The sequence below is a fragment of the Nothobranchius furzeri genome, chromosome 6, assembly GCF_043380555.1.
Source record: "Nothobranchius furzeri strain GRZ-AD chromosome 6, NfurGRZ-RIMD1, whole genome shotgun sequence".
Lineage (NCBI taxonomy): Eukaryota > Metazoa > Chordata > Actinopteri > Cyprinodontiformes > Nothobranchiidae > Nothobranchius > Nothobranchius furzeri.
Genome location: NC_091746.1, coordinates 71,162,364 through 71,175,826, shown reverse-complemented (window position 1 = coordinate 71,175,826; position 13,463 = coordinate 71,162,364). Strand labels below are relative to the sequence as shown.

At 47.1% G+C, this 13,463-nt stretch overlaps 1 protein-coding gene across 1 annotated transcript; it reads left to right on the top strand.

The window, feature by feature from the left end:
• Window positions 1-8,784: 8,784 nt before the first annotated feature.
• LOC139070371 (lysozyme C-like) lies at window positions 8,785-11,861 on the top strand. Its single transcript, XM_070552525.1, has 4 exons — window positions 8,785-9,235; window positions 9,373-9,531; window positions 11,527-11,605; window positions 11,697-11,861. The coding sequence occupies exons 1-4, from the start codon at window positions 9,109-9,111 to the stop codon at window positions 11,761-11,763; spliced, it is 432 nt and encodes a 143-aa protein (XP_070408626.1). The 5' UTR covers window positions 8,785-9,108; the 3' UTR covers window positions 11,764-11,861.
• Window positions 11,862-13,463: the final 1,602 nt, after the last annotated feature.

The following is a 13,463-nucleotide window of genomic DNA, read 5'->3' as shown; positions in this document are numbered from 1 at the left end:
ACTACCCGCTAGCCACCGAAGCTGCAACTACTAAGCAACTAACCAACCATAGATAACTTCTTTGGATCTATAAAAACATTTTAAATTAGCTGACTTACCTTTAAACTTGAAAATTGTCCCCGAAGTAGCGGCCGGTGTCTGTACAAGATCTGCTCGGGTGCAAGATCGGCTCGGGGTCCTTCGACTGCAGATGACGTCAAAGTACGGCATCCACTTGGACAAAATACGTTACACATCTATTAGTGATGGGAATTCCGGCTCTTTTAAGAGAGCCGGTTCTTTTGGCTCAGCTCAGCAAAAAGAGCCGGCTCTTTCGGCTCCCTAGTGGCTCCTCAGATTTTCTGTTGCATAGAGTACATTTATAACCAAAATAATGCTAAACTATATGTAAAATGATTTACTAATATAAAAAATGCAGTATATCAAATATTTATCATTTATATGGATTTAATAACTGAACACTTTAAGAAATCTACACTTTCTGACTGCTGGCGCTCATTTTCTCACCGTCTTCGTCGAACTCTCCTCTCTCTCGCCTTTTTCCTCCTCCTCATTCCCGCTCGCCTCCCTCCGCCCGCATGTGCTCGCTCTGCTGTGTGTCTGAGTCTGATCCTCCCTCTTCCCCGCCCCTACTGCTCTGTGTGTGGACAGTCTGGACACACAGTTACCCATGTTGACCAATCGCCTGTAGCTTGCACCAAAGCAAGAGGGGTGGGGGAGGGGAGGGGACGGCTCCCGTCGTTCACTTCAAAGAGCCGGCTCTTAAAGCCGGTTCGTTCGCGACCGACACATCTCTAACATCTATACTGTTGGAAAGAATTTAGCAGTTTCGTTATTAAAATAATGTTTCTTAAGACGTAAATTTGTGTTTATAATGGTATTTGTAAAATAAAACACTATATTGTATTCATAATGTTGAACTCCTCTTTGAGCACGTCCCTTGAAGGATCATAGGTATTAGCAACACCTGTGAAATTGTATTTGCAGGAAAGAAGTGTGTCCCATTTACTGAAGTATTTTGTGTTTAGAGTTTTTGACGTCTTGTCCATGCGTAGTTCAGTTACGCTCATAGCTGCTAGCCAAAACTCTGGAGTTGAAAGTTTTCTGGCTTTACTAAAATACTTGTCTGTACTTATTTGATTGATGGTAGTTTTACTTTCTATTAGACTCCAAATGTAATCATTTGGCACGTTTCTAATTCATAATTTGTAAGAATGTAATCGGTGATATTAGCATTAGCATTCCTATGGGTTTTTCCATTAGCATTGCGCTAACCACTCGCTACCAAATTGCAGCCTTTGCGATTAGAAAATCTCCTTTTGTCACATCGCAATTTAATTGCACATGCAGTTAATCGTTCAGCTCTAATATACATGCAGCTCTATGCTAAAAGTGTATTTTCAAAGAGGTAATGATGGATTTCTTTGTAAAAGTTGTCCATCTTTCCAACAGAAAAATTTGCCTGGACCAACGTAACGTGATTACGTAACTTCCATTAGGTTCATATTCAGCCAATCAACTACTTTGACGTCATCGGCAGTCGAAGGAACCCGAGCCGATCTTGCACCCGAGCAGATCTTGTACCGACACCGGCTTCTGATCTGCCATCTTTTTTAAAATACTGCGGTGTATTCTGGGTAATTTTTGACCAAGGCTAGGCTACAAGACACATCCCGTGTGTCTTCGCTCAGCTAGCTAAATGGCTAACAAACGGAGAACACACGCCTCGCTAGAACATGAACATCGGAACATGTCTTGGTGGCTCCTGATGATGTATCTCCTAGGCAACCGGGGCGGGGCCAAGACATCAAGGCGAGGTTCCTTGGCATTGAGAAACACCCCCTGTCTGCTGACCCAACCTCTGACCTTTGGCCTTTCCCAGTCTGTTTCCCTCGTCCTCAGTGACGGGGCAGCTTAACACCCGGTGTTCCCACAAGCAGCAAATGAGATGTTGTTTGATCAATTAAAATCTAAAGTAACGCCATCCATCAGCGCAGCAGCAGAGCAGGAGTCCTTCCCGCGACGGCGAGCTGAGGAGCACGCTGGTATCGAGCCGCCGTGCCGCTCCTCCATCATTGTTTACAGTGTTTTCAACACCTCCTCAGGCCGCGGCTCAGATGGATCCATTCTTCTCCACCCCGTGTGCAGATTAATTGATCCAGCTGCCTTCACTCGGCCGGCTGATTAATTGCATTCTCTGCCCACCTTCAAGGCTGTTTCAGGTTTGAGACGAGGCGGATGAGAGTGGGCTGAAGCACAAAGTGCAGCCTGAGATTGGAGAAAGTTAGCGCTGTAAATGGAGTTCAGGAACTCCATTAGAGCGTGATTACAGCTCTGGATGATGAAACGTGTGAGAGGAGGGCGCTGAGGCGGGCAGCTGCTGATGCGCTACAGCAAAAGACTCAGAGGGAATCACAAATAGTACATTAACCATTACGCTCAATTTCCCTCCTGATTTAATACAGACGAGCAGAAATCAGAACCCTTCAGTCTGAACATGCAGCTGCTTCTGAACCGGGTTTAGAGAGGAATAAATGCAGAGTTCATTCTGACCGAAATCTCCCGTAAACGAAACCAGAACCTGAAGCTTTCAGCCGTCCCGATCACCGCCTTGTAGCTCGTCTCTGACCCTTCACCTCTGCTTTTGATTCACTTTGGACAAAACACACGCAGATGAACGGGAACACTCCGCCCAGTCCAGATGCTCTCTCTCTGTGGGAAAAAAAGCTCTGGCGCTCCAGTTTCAGGTGGTAGAAGGTAATCAGGGGGAGGGGCAGGATTACACGCCTCTGATTGGCTGACAGCAACACGACTCTTCCTCTGCCTTCGTTAATAAATCTCAGAAAGTGATAAAAAAATCACTTTGATGTTTTTATTTCCAGAAACGACACAAGTCTCAGCGTTGCCATGTTGTGGAGTTGCTAATGCTAACAGTTAGCTTCTACAAGCCAGTAGTGCAAGTATTGCAACCAGAAGAGGTAGTACACGGTTACCATGGGAACAAGACCTTTACCAAAAAGCGCTCATTGATATAAATATCGCCGGGGCAACGATGGCTAAGGGGTTAGGAGTTCAGCGGGTTGCAGGTTTGAATCCGGGCTCCTGCAGTCATGTCAGTCCTTGTGTCCTTGGGCAAGACACTTGACCTGTGTTACCTGCTGCTGGTGGTCAGAGGGACCGATGGGCAGCCTCAGAAACATCCGATGTTCCTAAAACCACCGCCTGAGCCCCTGAGGCTGCAGGAGGATAAGAAACCAAACAGAAACCTTTAGAATAGAAGAAATAAAAAGTCACTGAGCTGCCGGTCCTCTAGCGTCCTCTAGATGCCGCTCCAGGAAAAGACTCCACGAGACAAAACACCAAATCCAACATTTACTCCACGAGTTTGCCTCTCAGGAGGTTTTAATCTGCCTCTGATGCATCTGAGAGGAGATTACAGCTTAAACTCTGGATCCAGTTGGACCACCGGATCCCCTGAAGACTGAAAAGTGGGAGACTGAAACTTTCTGCTGACTTTGTTTTGGTTTTAGTCCAAACGTGAAAATACAGACAGAAAAAAATCACATTTAGTCTCAGATTCATATCTTTATTTTATCTGCAGCATTCAAGATGGATCCATGTCTTCTTCATGCCTCTGATGAAGAAACCGTCCTTAGCTTCAGTCCGAGGAATCAGACCTGAGCAGAGACGGCTCAGCCAGGTGTGACACACACACACACGCACACACACACACACACACACACACACACACACACACACACACACACACACACACACACACACACACACACACACACACACACACACACACACACACACGCACCTGGTGCTCTACAGACACGTTACGGTACAGCTCAGGTTAGACATGAAACACAGTAACTGGCACGGGACATTTAGGAGGCCCCTGCTGCTCAGGATGGAGGACTGTGTGGAAGCAACGAAACGGATCCAATCTGGACAGTTCTATAAATTCACATTTTCTAACCCAAAGAAACAGATTCGATTGGAATGGAGACCTCATCAGAACCGGACCTGCTGCTTTCTGCTGGAACTGGTTCTGCATAAATAAACCTCATTCACGAGTCAGTCACAGCAACACTCTGCTGTTAACCCAGAGGGACGCTGATTCTAGAGGAGAATTCAGCTGGTCGTGGTCTGATTTCATCTCTTTAATCTAATCTGAGTGAGTTTGACACAAAACTCAAAGTAAAATCAACAACCTGACCAGACTGAGACGGCATTTCATCTCCTGGAGGATGTAAATCAGAAAGGTCTAACCGCTCTGATCTGCTGGTGGGGATTAAGGATTTGTTGGAGGGATTTTCTCATAAATCTGTTACCAAACAAACACTCATCACAAACCTTTCTCCTCCGTTCCCTCTGATCAACACGTTGTTCTGCTTTCGTCGTGGTTGTTGTCTGAGATGAGAAACTTCTGCTTTTTCTTTACTAAATAAACATCATTTTTGTTTGCATTGTTCGGTTGTTTTAAAACAGAAAAAAGAGTCGCTCTTAACCTTGTTTTGCTAAGGTTTCGGCTAAATACTGTAGTCATCCTCAGAGCTCTCGACCGGAAAAGGGTGGCTTGCCAACTCCGGGTCGGGAGAGAGGTCCTACCTCAAGTGGAGGAGTTTAAGTATCTCGGGGTCTTGTTCACGAGTGAGGGTAGGAGGGATCGGGAGATCGACAGGCGGATTGGTTCGGCGTCTGCAGTGATGCGGACGCTGAGCCGATCTGTCGTGGTGAAGAGGGAGCTGAGCCAGAAAGCCAGGCTCTTGATTTACCGGTCGATCTACGTCCCAATCCTCACCTGTGGTCATGAGCTTTGGGTAATGACCGAAAGAACGAGATCGCGGATACAAGCGGCCGAAATGAGTTTCCTCTGTAGGGTGGCTGGGCTCAGCCTTAGAGATAGGGTGAGGAGCTCGGGAGGGACTCGGAGTAGAACCGCTGCTCCTCCGGATCGAAAGGAGTCAGTTGAGGTGGCTTGGGGATCTGGTCAGGATGCCTCCTGGACGCCTCCCTGGGGAGGTGTTTCGGGCATGTCCTGCCGGCAGGAGGCCCCCGGGTCGACCCAGGACACGTTGGAGAGGTTACATCTCCAATCTGGTCCGGGAACGCCTTGGGGTCCTGCCGGAGGAGCTGGTGGAGGTGGCCGGGGAGAGGACGGTCTGGAGCTCCCTAGTTGGGATGCTGTCCCCGCAACCCGGACCCGGATAAGCGGAGGAAGACGACGACGACGATCCTCAGAGCTAGCCGTTAATGGCGGTGTTGCTTCCTTCTCCATTAATTTGCGGTGCGGCGTGAGAAAGCCTTAAGCCTGAGTCGTGCTTCTCCATCAGCTCCAACAGGGAGAGACACGCACACACGGACGGAGACATTTAGCCCTCATGCTTCTCCGTCTCCTGGGGAGTGTTGCAAAGCAATTCCCCTCCAGGACAGCAGAGGGCGAAGCGCTGTTCTGTGGTATCCTGTCATGTATCGGTCCAAGATCGTGTGTTTATATTGTGTTTTTTTGTATATAAGAGAATTTTTAACACAGACAAATTTGTCTCTCATCCTCCTCCACCTCTTCATGCGCTCGCCACCTCTAAACCCACGTTTCCTGTCATTTCCGTCCACAAATAAAACGCTTGCTGCGCATCTTTCCACTCCTCCAGTCACGGGGGAATTAAACGTTCATATTTTTAGAGTTCTTCCACGAGGTATTCTTCAAGCTGATCCGTGTCTGCCGCTAGTTATCCTGAACTCTCTTTATGTTTTTGAGGGCGCAATGGCGGCAGTGTAGACGACAGCGGCGCCCTGACCAATCACAAGCCTGCGTTGTCCGTCTCGACAGACGGATGTTTAGAAAAGAGAGCTCGACTCCGTCCGCCCTTGTGGGGCTCTCCAGCAGGCCCGCCAGGACTGATAATGGCGTTGCGTGTCTCCGCGCTGACACAGACGCAGAAGCATGACTCAGGCTTAAGGTCAGAGGTCACCAGACATTGAACTGTCCAGCAAGTCATCTGCCCGGAATAATGTGAGCTTTGCATACCATAACAAACAGCCTGTTTGCCACCTCTAGCCTCGCCATCTGGGGAAACAGTCAAAACAGTCCCAACTCCTGACTTCCTTATCAGCGGGAACACACAGGCTCCACGAGAAGACCTGACTCTTTCTAAGTCCAATAAATAATCTTCATTTTTCTCATAAAAAGGTTTCTTACTCTACAGGTTCCTTACAGCATTATACAATGAAGGTTTCATCTGAAGTGGTTTAACTCATTCACTGCCAGCGTTTCCTGATCACTAACGGCCCTCGCTGCAAGCGTTTCTCACCATTTTTACTGTTTTTTTAAGAGTCACAGAACGTTGCATGATGTCGACGCCAAAACAACCAAAACAAAGAGACTCACCTCTTACATCAGGAAGAATCCGCGCGTTTCGAGCGTTATCCGTTCTTTCATAATCCGTTGTCGAATTATGATCGGCAGACGCTTTTCCGGTTCACGCCTCACTTTTTTTACAGGAACGGCTCAAAACGATCTCCTAACACATGGATGTGTTGCTTCCTGATCATGTGATCTGTGACGTCTGCGGATGAAGATCGGCTTCAGGGCTGAGATGTTTGTTCTATCAGTGCAGGGGTTCGTTCCGATGCTCAAACAGTAAAAAAAAATGCAAATGACGACTTTAGTCGTCATTGGCAGTGAATGAGTTAATAATGTCTTGACTGCTTTGTAGTAATGAATGAATCAACATAAATGTTTATTCTTGAAATGCCTTATTTCAGATCTTAAATACACCAAACGAGTGTGCCTGATGATTTAACTCATTCGCTGCCAGCGTTTCTCACCGTTTTTACTGTTATTTTAAGAGCGACAGAACGTTGCGCGCTAGGATGATGTCAACGCCAAAACAACCAAAAGAAAGCGGAGACTCACCTCTTATATCAGGAAGAATCCACGCGTTTTGAGCGTTATCCGTTCTTTCATAATCCGTTGTTGAAATGTGATCGGCAGAAGCTTTTCTGGTTCGCGCTCACTTTTTTTTGCAGCAGCGGCCCAAAACGATCTCCTAACACATGGATGTTCTGCTTCCTGATCACGTGACGTGTGACGTACGCGGATGAAGATCGGCTTTAGAGCTGGGATGTTTGTTCTCGCAGTGCGGGGGCTCGTCCGACGCCCACACAGTAAAAACATGCAAATGACGACTTTAGTCGTCATTGGCAGTGAATGAGTTAATAATGATTTATTATCAGTTATGTCAAATATTCATAACAGCATATAAACAAATGTCATATTTACTCCCCATATTACGTGAAACAAGCCTTTTCTAAGTTTTTGAGGACATGAGTTGACCTCTGGAGACTGTTGGTAACACCCATTACACTCTCTGCATCTGGTTGGTCCAAAACAAAGGAAAATCGGACCTTTAAAGATGAGTCACGGGAACTGAAAACCAGTTCAGTCTTTATGCTAATTAATCTCCCATTGGACCAGGTCTTTCTACGAAATAACTTTAGCAGCATAAGAACTTTCCTTTTTCAAGATCAAACAACCGTTATTTGTTTTAATCTGCAAAACGACTCATCAGACATGAAACGGTCCGCCAGCAGACCCAGGGGACCATCTCTGACCAGCTGGCGTAGATTCAGGCGAATACGGCCTCAGAAGTAAAACTACTGGCTAGCCAAGGAGACTTCATTGTCATGTTCTGCATTCCCCTCATGTGTCTCCTTGTGGTCCCCACCTCCCTCTAGGCTTCCCTCATGTTTCCTCCTAGTCACTCCCGTGTAGTTCCTATTGGTTTGCATTAGTCCTCCTCGCCCCTCTAGTCATTGGTTGTTTATCTTTGCCCTTAGGCTTTAGGTTTAGTTATTCAGTGTTTTGTAGGTTATGGTTTATCTCCCTCTCTGCTTAGTTCTTTCCCCTGTTTAGTTTATTGATGGCACCTGTCTTCCCTCTAGACCTCACTCCTCACATCTTATGTCATCTGTTCCCCTGATTGCTTCCCTCTGTTTTAAAAACCATCTTGTCCCTGAGGCCCTGTCCACACGTAGCCGGGGATCTGCCAAAACGTAGATATTTTTCTACGTTTTGGCCTGTCATCCACACGAAAACTGAGTTTTTTCACACGAAAACAGATCTTTTTAAAAACTCCGGCCAAAGTGAAGATCTGCGTTTTCTCCGTTTTGGGTGTCTGCGTGTGGACAGACAAAACCGGAGTTTTAAGGTCTGCAACGTCACTTTCCGCGACAAAAAGAAATGCTGACATCACGTGTGCGACCTGTGTTTACACTAGCCGACAGCATGGATGCCCTCAGAGCTGCGCTCGCTTTATCAATTGTCCAAGCGCTTTTTGCTTGTTTGTTGTTGCAAGCGGAATTACTGCTCCTTGCGGAAGACCACAGACGAAGGACGAGGTTAAGAACGGGGGAAGTACTGCCGCCTACAGGTCTGGCATGTCCTTAACAACGTATTTATCCGGGTACGTGTGGACAGAGTTTGTTTTTAAATGAGGTGGTGTGGATGCAAGTTTTTGGAGGGGCGGATATTCGTTTTTTTTTTTTTAAAACCCGGCTACGTGTGGACTAGGCCTCAGTGTTTGTTGGTCCATTGTGTTTGTCTGCATTGTTCTATCTCTCTCGAGTTTCTCCGAGTTCGTGCTCACTAGTGAGCTTTAATTTTGTTATTTTTTTTTGAGCATTAGTGTGTTTTTGAGAGAAAGTCTGGTTTTTGTGCTCTTGGACTTTTTGGCGCATCCTCCTTTAAATAAAGGAATTATTTTCTTTAACCACTCCTGCCTCGAGTCGTTCTGGGAATTCTGCATCTTGGGTCCAAACCTCCTGCTCCTCAACGTGACATTCGTGGCCAGCCGGATCGCCGAGAAGCCTCACGCGGGCTTCGTAACTGCACTGGCGTTGGCTGAGACTGAGCCATGGCAGCAAACCACACAAGCACACAGACTAGAGTCAGGAAGCCCTGGTCATGAAGTGAAACAGGACGAAGAAGATAAAAACAGAAGTGAGGATGTTGTGCAAGAACAGAATCTCCAGTTTGAGCCGCTCGTCTCTAAAGACCAGAACCAGCTCAGAAACACTGAGTCCAGCAGGAAGAACACGATGAAGATCCTGGTGGTTCTGTTGTTGCTGACTTTGGCCGATGGGAAGAGCTTTGAGCGCTGTGAGTGGGCTCGAATGCTGAAGGCTGCTGCTATGGACGGGTACCGCGGCATCAGCCTGGCCAACTGTGAGTATCACGCTGCATCGCCACGGCTGAGACTAAAACAAAAGCCATCTTCAGCAGGACCTGGATGTGTCCTGCAGGTGTTCTCAAACCAACACTAGCCCTGACCTGTTGGTGAATCAGGTGTTGTCTTCCTGCAGGGGTTTGTCTGACCAAGTGGGAGTCACAGTTCAACACTCAAGCGATCAACCACAACAAAGACAAATCCACCGACTACGGCATCTTCCAGATCAACAGCCGCTGGTGGTGCGACGACGGACAAACTCGTTCTGCCAACGGGTGCAACATAAGCTGCAGCGGTGAGTGAAGTTTTCCTACCTGATTCATTAACTCTCAGGTTAGCGTGAGGTTAGCGCCCGTCTGGTCTACGGTCCAAAACGGTAATCCAACATGGCTGCACCTGATACTGGTGACACTGGTGCACGAGAGTGGAGATCCTCAGCGTCCTTCTGAGTCCCGGAGCTTCGCTCTCATGCTGCTTTAGGTCCGAGGACTAAAACAATATTAGCAAAGTCAAAGTTCACTGGACCGTAGGGCTGCTCGATTATGGCAAAAATAATAATCACGATTATGGTGACTGAAATTGAGATCACGATTATTTAGGACGATTTTTCAATTTATGTTGATTTTATTTGTTTTTATTCAGTCATAAAATTGCTCAGGGCACAATCAGGACAAAATAAGAAACAAGATGATCACTAAAAGAACTCCTGATTCCCAGTATAAAAACATCAATATATTTATAGCTCATAGTTTATGACCCAAGGGTTTGGTTTAACTCATGTAAGTCTAACCAGTACAGACCCAAATAGCAATATCTTGCAAATACTGACAGCAAGAATTATACAGTGGCATTTATAACAAATAAATGCAAATAAATTGATGTTCACAAAATGTTGCATAACATTTATTGAGTCGTGTCAATGTGCTGTAGGAGGGTACACTAACACCGTGTCCTCAGAGAGATTAGTTATTATTTATCAGCGTGAGGAACTTATTTCTACCTTATTTATAAACTTTTTATTTACAGATCCATCAGTTAATGTAATAATTGTCCCAACCACAGCTGCACCCCCCACCCCGGTCTCACAGCAATCGGGGCAAGCTGCATGTTTGTTTAGCGCGCCGCACGCGCACATGTAGCCGTTTTTAGCGGCTCAGGAGTCCGCAGGTGCGGTGTGTGTGTCACTCACTCTGGTTAATCCAACAGGGAGCCGGCTCTGAGAGCCGTTTCTTTAGCGACCGACACATCACTACATCATTCCCTTTCCTAATGTCCTGAAGAACGGTCCGGAGCGCAGGCGGAGTGTTTAGCTAACCTGCAGGAAACGTCGACAACAGTTATCCAGAAAGTAGCTAAGGGTTCCCAGAGATGTTTCTGAGGTGTTTGCTAGGTACTTTTAAGTTAAAAAGTCAAGAAGGGGGTCTGAAAAGCTGCTAGAAATAGCGTCACAGTCACTAAGTTGGCAACACTGTGGGAGGAGCGCTTCATTTGCAACTCAGGGCAGCGCAAGCGGGAGGAGCAAATAATCGGCTTGTTTTGTTTTTTATAATCGTTCAAAACTCAGATCGTAATCGTGATTAAAATTAGATTAATTGAGCAGCCCTTCTGGACCGTCTCAGTAGCAAGCTTTCATAAAAAGCTGCTCTAAATTCTTCCCTACCAGTCAGTGTTCTCCACGTTCCTGGTCCTGGACCAGCGATAGCTGGAGATACATGGATGGGAGTCCCTCTGGGGACAGGCTAACCTTTGACCTGCTGCCTGGTTCTCCAACAGCAGCTTTGTGATGGCTGACATCTGAAGAGCTGGAGAGTAACCAAAGGTCTGGGAAACCACTGAGGGATGGTTCCAGATTCACAGGTTTGAATCCTTCTGTGATGAGTCAGCACGTTCTCCCTCTGCACGCCCAAACCCTAAAACTCTAACCGAACCCCCCCCCCCCCCCCCCCCCCCCCCCCCCCCGAGCAAAAACATGCATGTCTCACTGAAACTGGAGCTTTGGACTAAATGTAAACCAGCAGGATTCACGAGCATGAGCAGGTGTGTCTCAGGTATAAGGTCAGTGAGTGCTAACGGGTCACGGCCCAGTGAGGAGCAGAACCAGCTTCAGCGTTCATGTAGCACAAAGCTAGATCCACGTTAGAGACTTTTGTTTCATCTGAAGCTTCGACGGCCTTCAGAGAAGTTGGTTTCCTGCTTTGAACGGAACCCTCCTCGAGCCGTCGGGTCGGACTTAGTCTCAACTTTTCCAGTTTTTTTTTTAATTTCCTAACGGGTTTTTTTCTGCTGACAGACCTTCTGACTGACAACATTAGCACGGCCATCCGCTGCGCTAAACGGGTGGTTGGAGATCCTCAAGGCATCGAGGCCTGGTGAGCTCAGGTGTTGCGTTACCCGCTCTGGCATTTGTTCTGAAACAGACGTGTGACGGTTGTGTGTGTGTGTGTGTGTGTGTGGTTTCAGGGTGGGCTGGAGGGTCCACTGCAAGAACCAAGACGTCAGCACGTACCTGTCTGGGTGTGGTCTGTGAGCGGGAGGCCAGGAGAGGCTCAGGATCCAGTATGATGTCATGAATCTGTGCTTTGTGCTCATTTAAAAATGCTGATTAAAGTGTTGCTTTTCACACGCGTTCTGTTTAAGTCTGACTGGTTCCGGTGTGCCTTGCAGCGAGAAGGTCCTGGGTTCGCTTCCCGGCCTGGGATCTTTCTGCATGGAGTTTGCATGTTCTCCATGTGCATGCGTGGGTTCTCTCCGGGTACTCCGGCTTCCTCCCACCGTCCAAAAACATGACTGTTAGGTTGGTCTGTCTAAATTGTCCTTAGGTGTGTGTGTGTGTGTGTGTGTGTGTGTGTGTGTGTGTGTGTGTGTGTGTGTGTGTGTGTGTGTGTGTGTGTGTGTGTGTGTGTGTGTATGGTTGTTTGTCCTGTGTGTCTCTGTGTTGCCCTGCGATGGACTGGCTCTCTATCCAGGGTGTACCCCGCCTACTTGCCCGTTGACTGCTGGAGATAGGTGCACCCCCCCCCACCCCCCCGTGACCCTGCATGGACAAAGCGGGCTCAGAAGATGGACGGATGGATGGTTCCGGTATTTTCTAGGAGCATGAAATGTTGTATTTTTATGATGTTACTGATACAATCAGTGATGTCATCGATATGATGTCATTAACATGATGGTAAACAAGAGCAGCAGTCTCGGTTAGAAAGGATCTTTTTGACACATCAGATCTCTAAAGTAAAAACCATCCTGCTGGATCGGCGTTCTGATAGGGAACGCTTCAGGATGACTTCTGGCTTTGGTCGGGACAGCCTGGGGACCCCGGGGTCACGGGTGGCTTCCACCCAGGAGCTGTTGGGCTGAGTGGGGAGCGGTCAAACCCTGGTGAGCCACTACTAGTGGTTACCACGGTGACCCCAGGAGCCACTGGCAGCAGCAGTAACATTTCCCCCATAGCTTACACATTAAATGTCAACATTTTCTGGATTACTGCAGATGAAATTCTGAGATAAGTTTGGGATTTAACAATAAATAGAGTTAGATGTTCTAGCTGCATCGTAGTTTCCTCTGAAACACTTAAGTTTAGTAAAAGTGCCTTCTGAGATCTTTAACTGTCTCATTCAAAGCAAAAGTTCATCCAAAAGAACTTGTTGGAGCTGAAATGAAGGGTGCTTTGTGGATGATGTTTTTGGGATGCGTTCCCATAAAGCTGCTGCCAAACCTGAAGTGTGAACATGCAGAGGTTTCACTTCTCTTCAGATAAACGTGCTGCTGCAGCTCACTTCTGCTCGGGTGGATTTTTATCATATATCTGGAATTTCTGCTCTTTTCATCTTCTTTTACTTTCATGTTGAGTTTTAGGTTTAGGAAGTATATATATATACACACCATCGACATATATACCTCAGACACGTGAAAAGAGAGTTACAGTAGTCTAAGCGTGAGGAGATGAAGGTGTGGAGAACTGTCTCAAGTTCAGAGCGGGACAGAATGGGACTCAGCTTAGCAACGTTCCTGAGATGGAAGAAGGAAGAGCGAACAAGAGAACTGGCATGAGAATCCAAGGTGAGAATTGGGTCAAAGGTCACACCAAGATTCCTGACAGAAGGTTTGGTGTGAGAAGCAAGCTGACCAAGAGAGTCTCTGACTTTGGGAACCAGCTTGTCTGGGGCACAGATGAGGATCTCAGTCTTATCTTCATTCAGCTGAAGAAAGCTCCCACCATCCAGGTTTTGA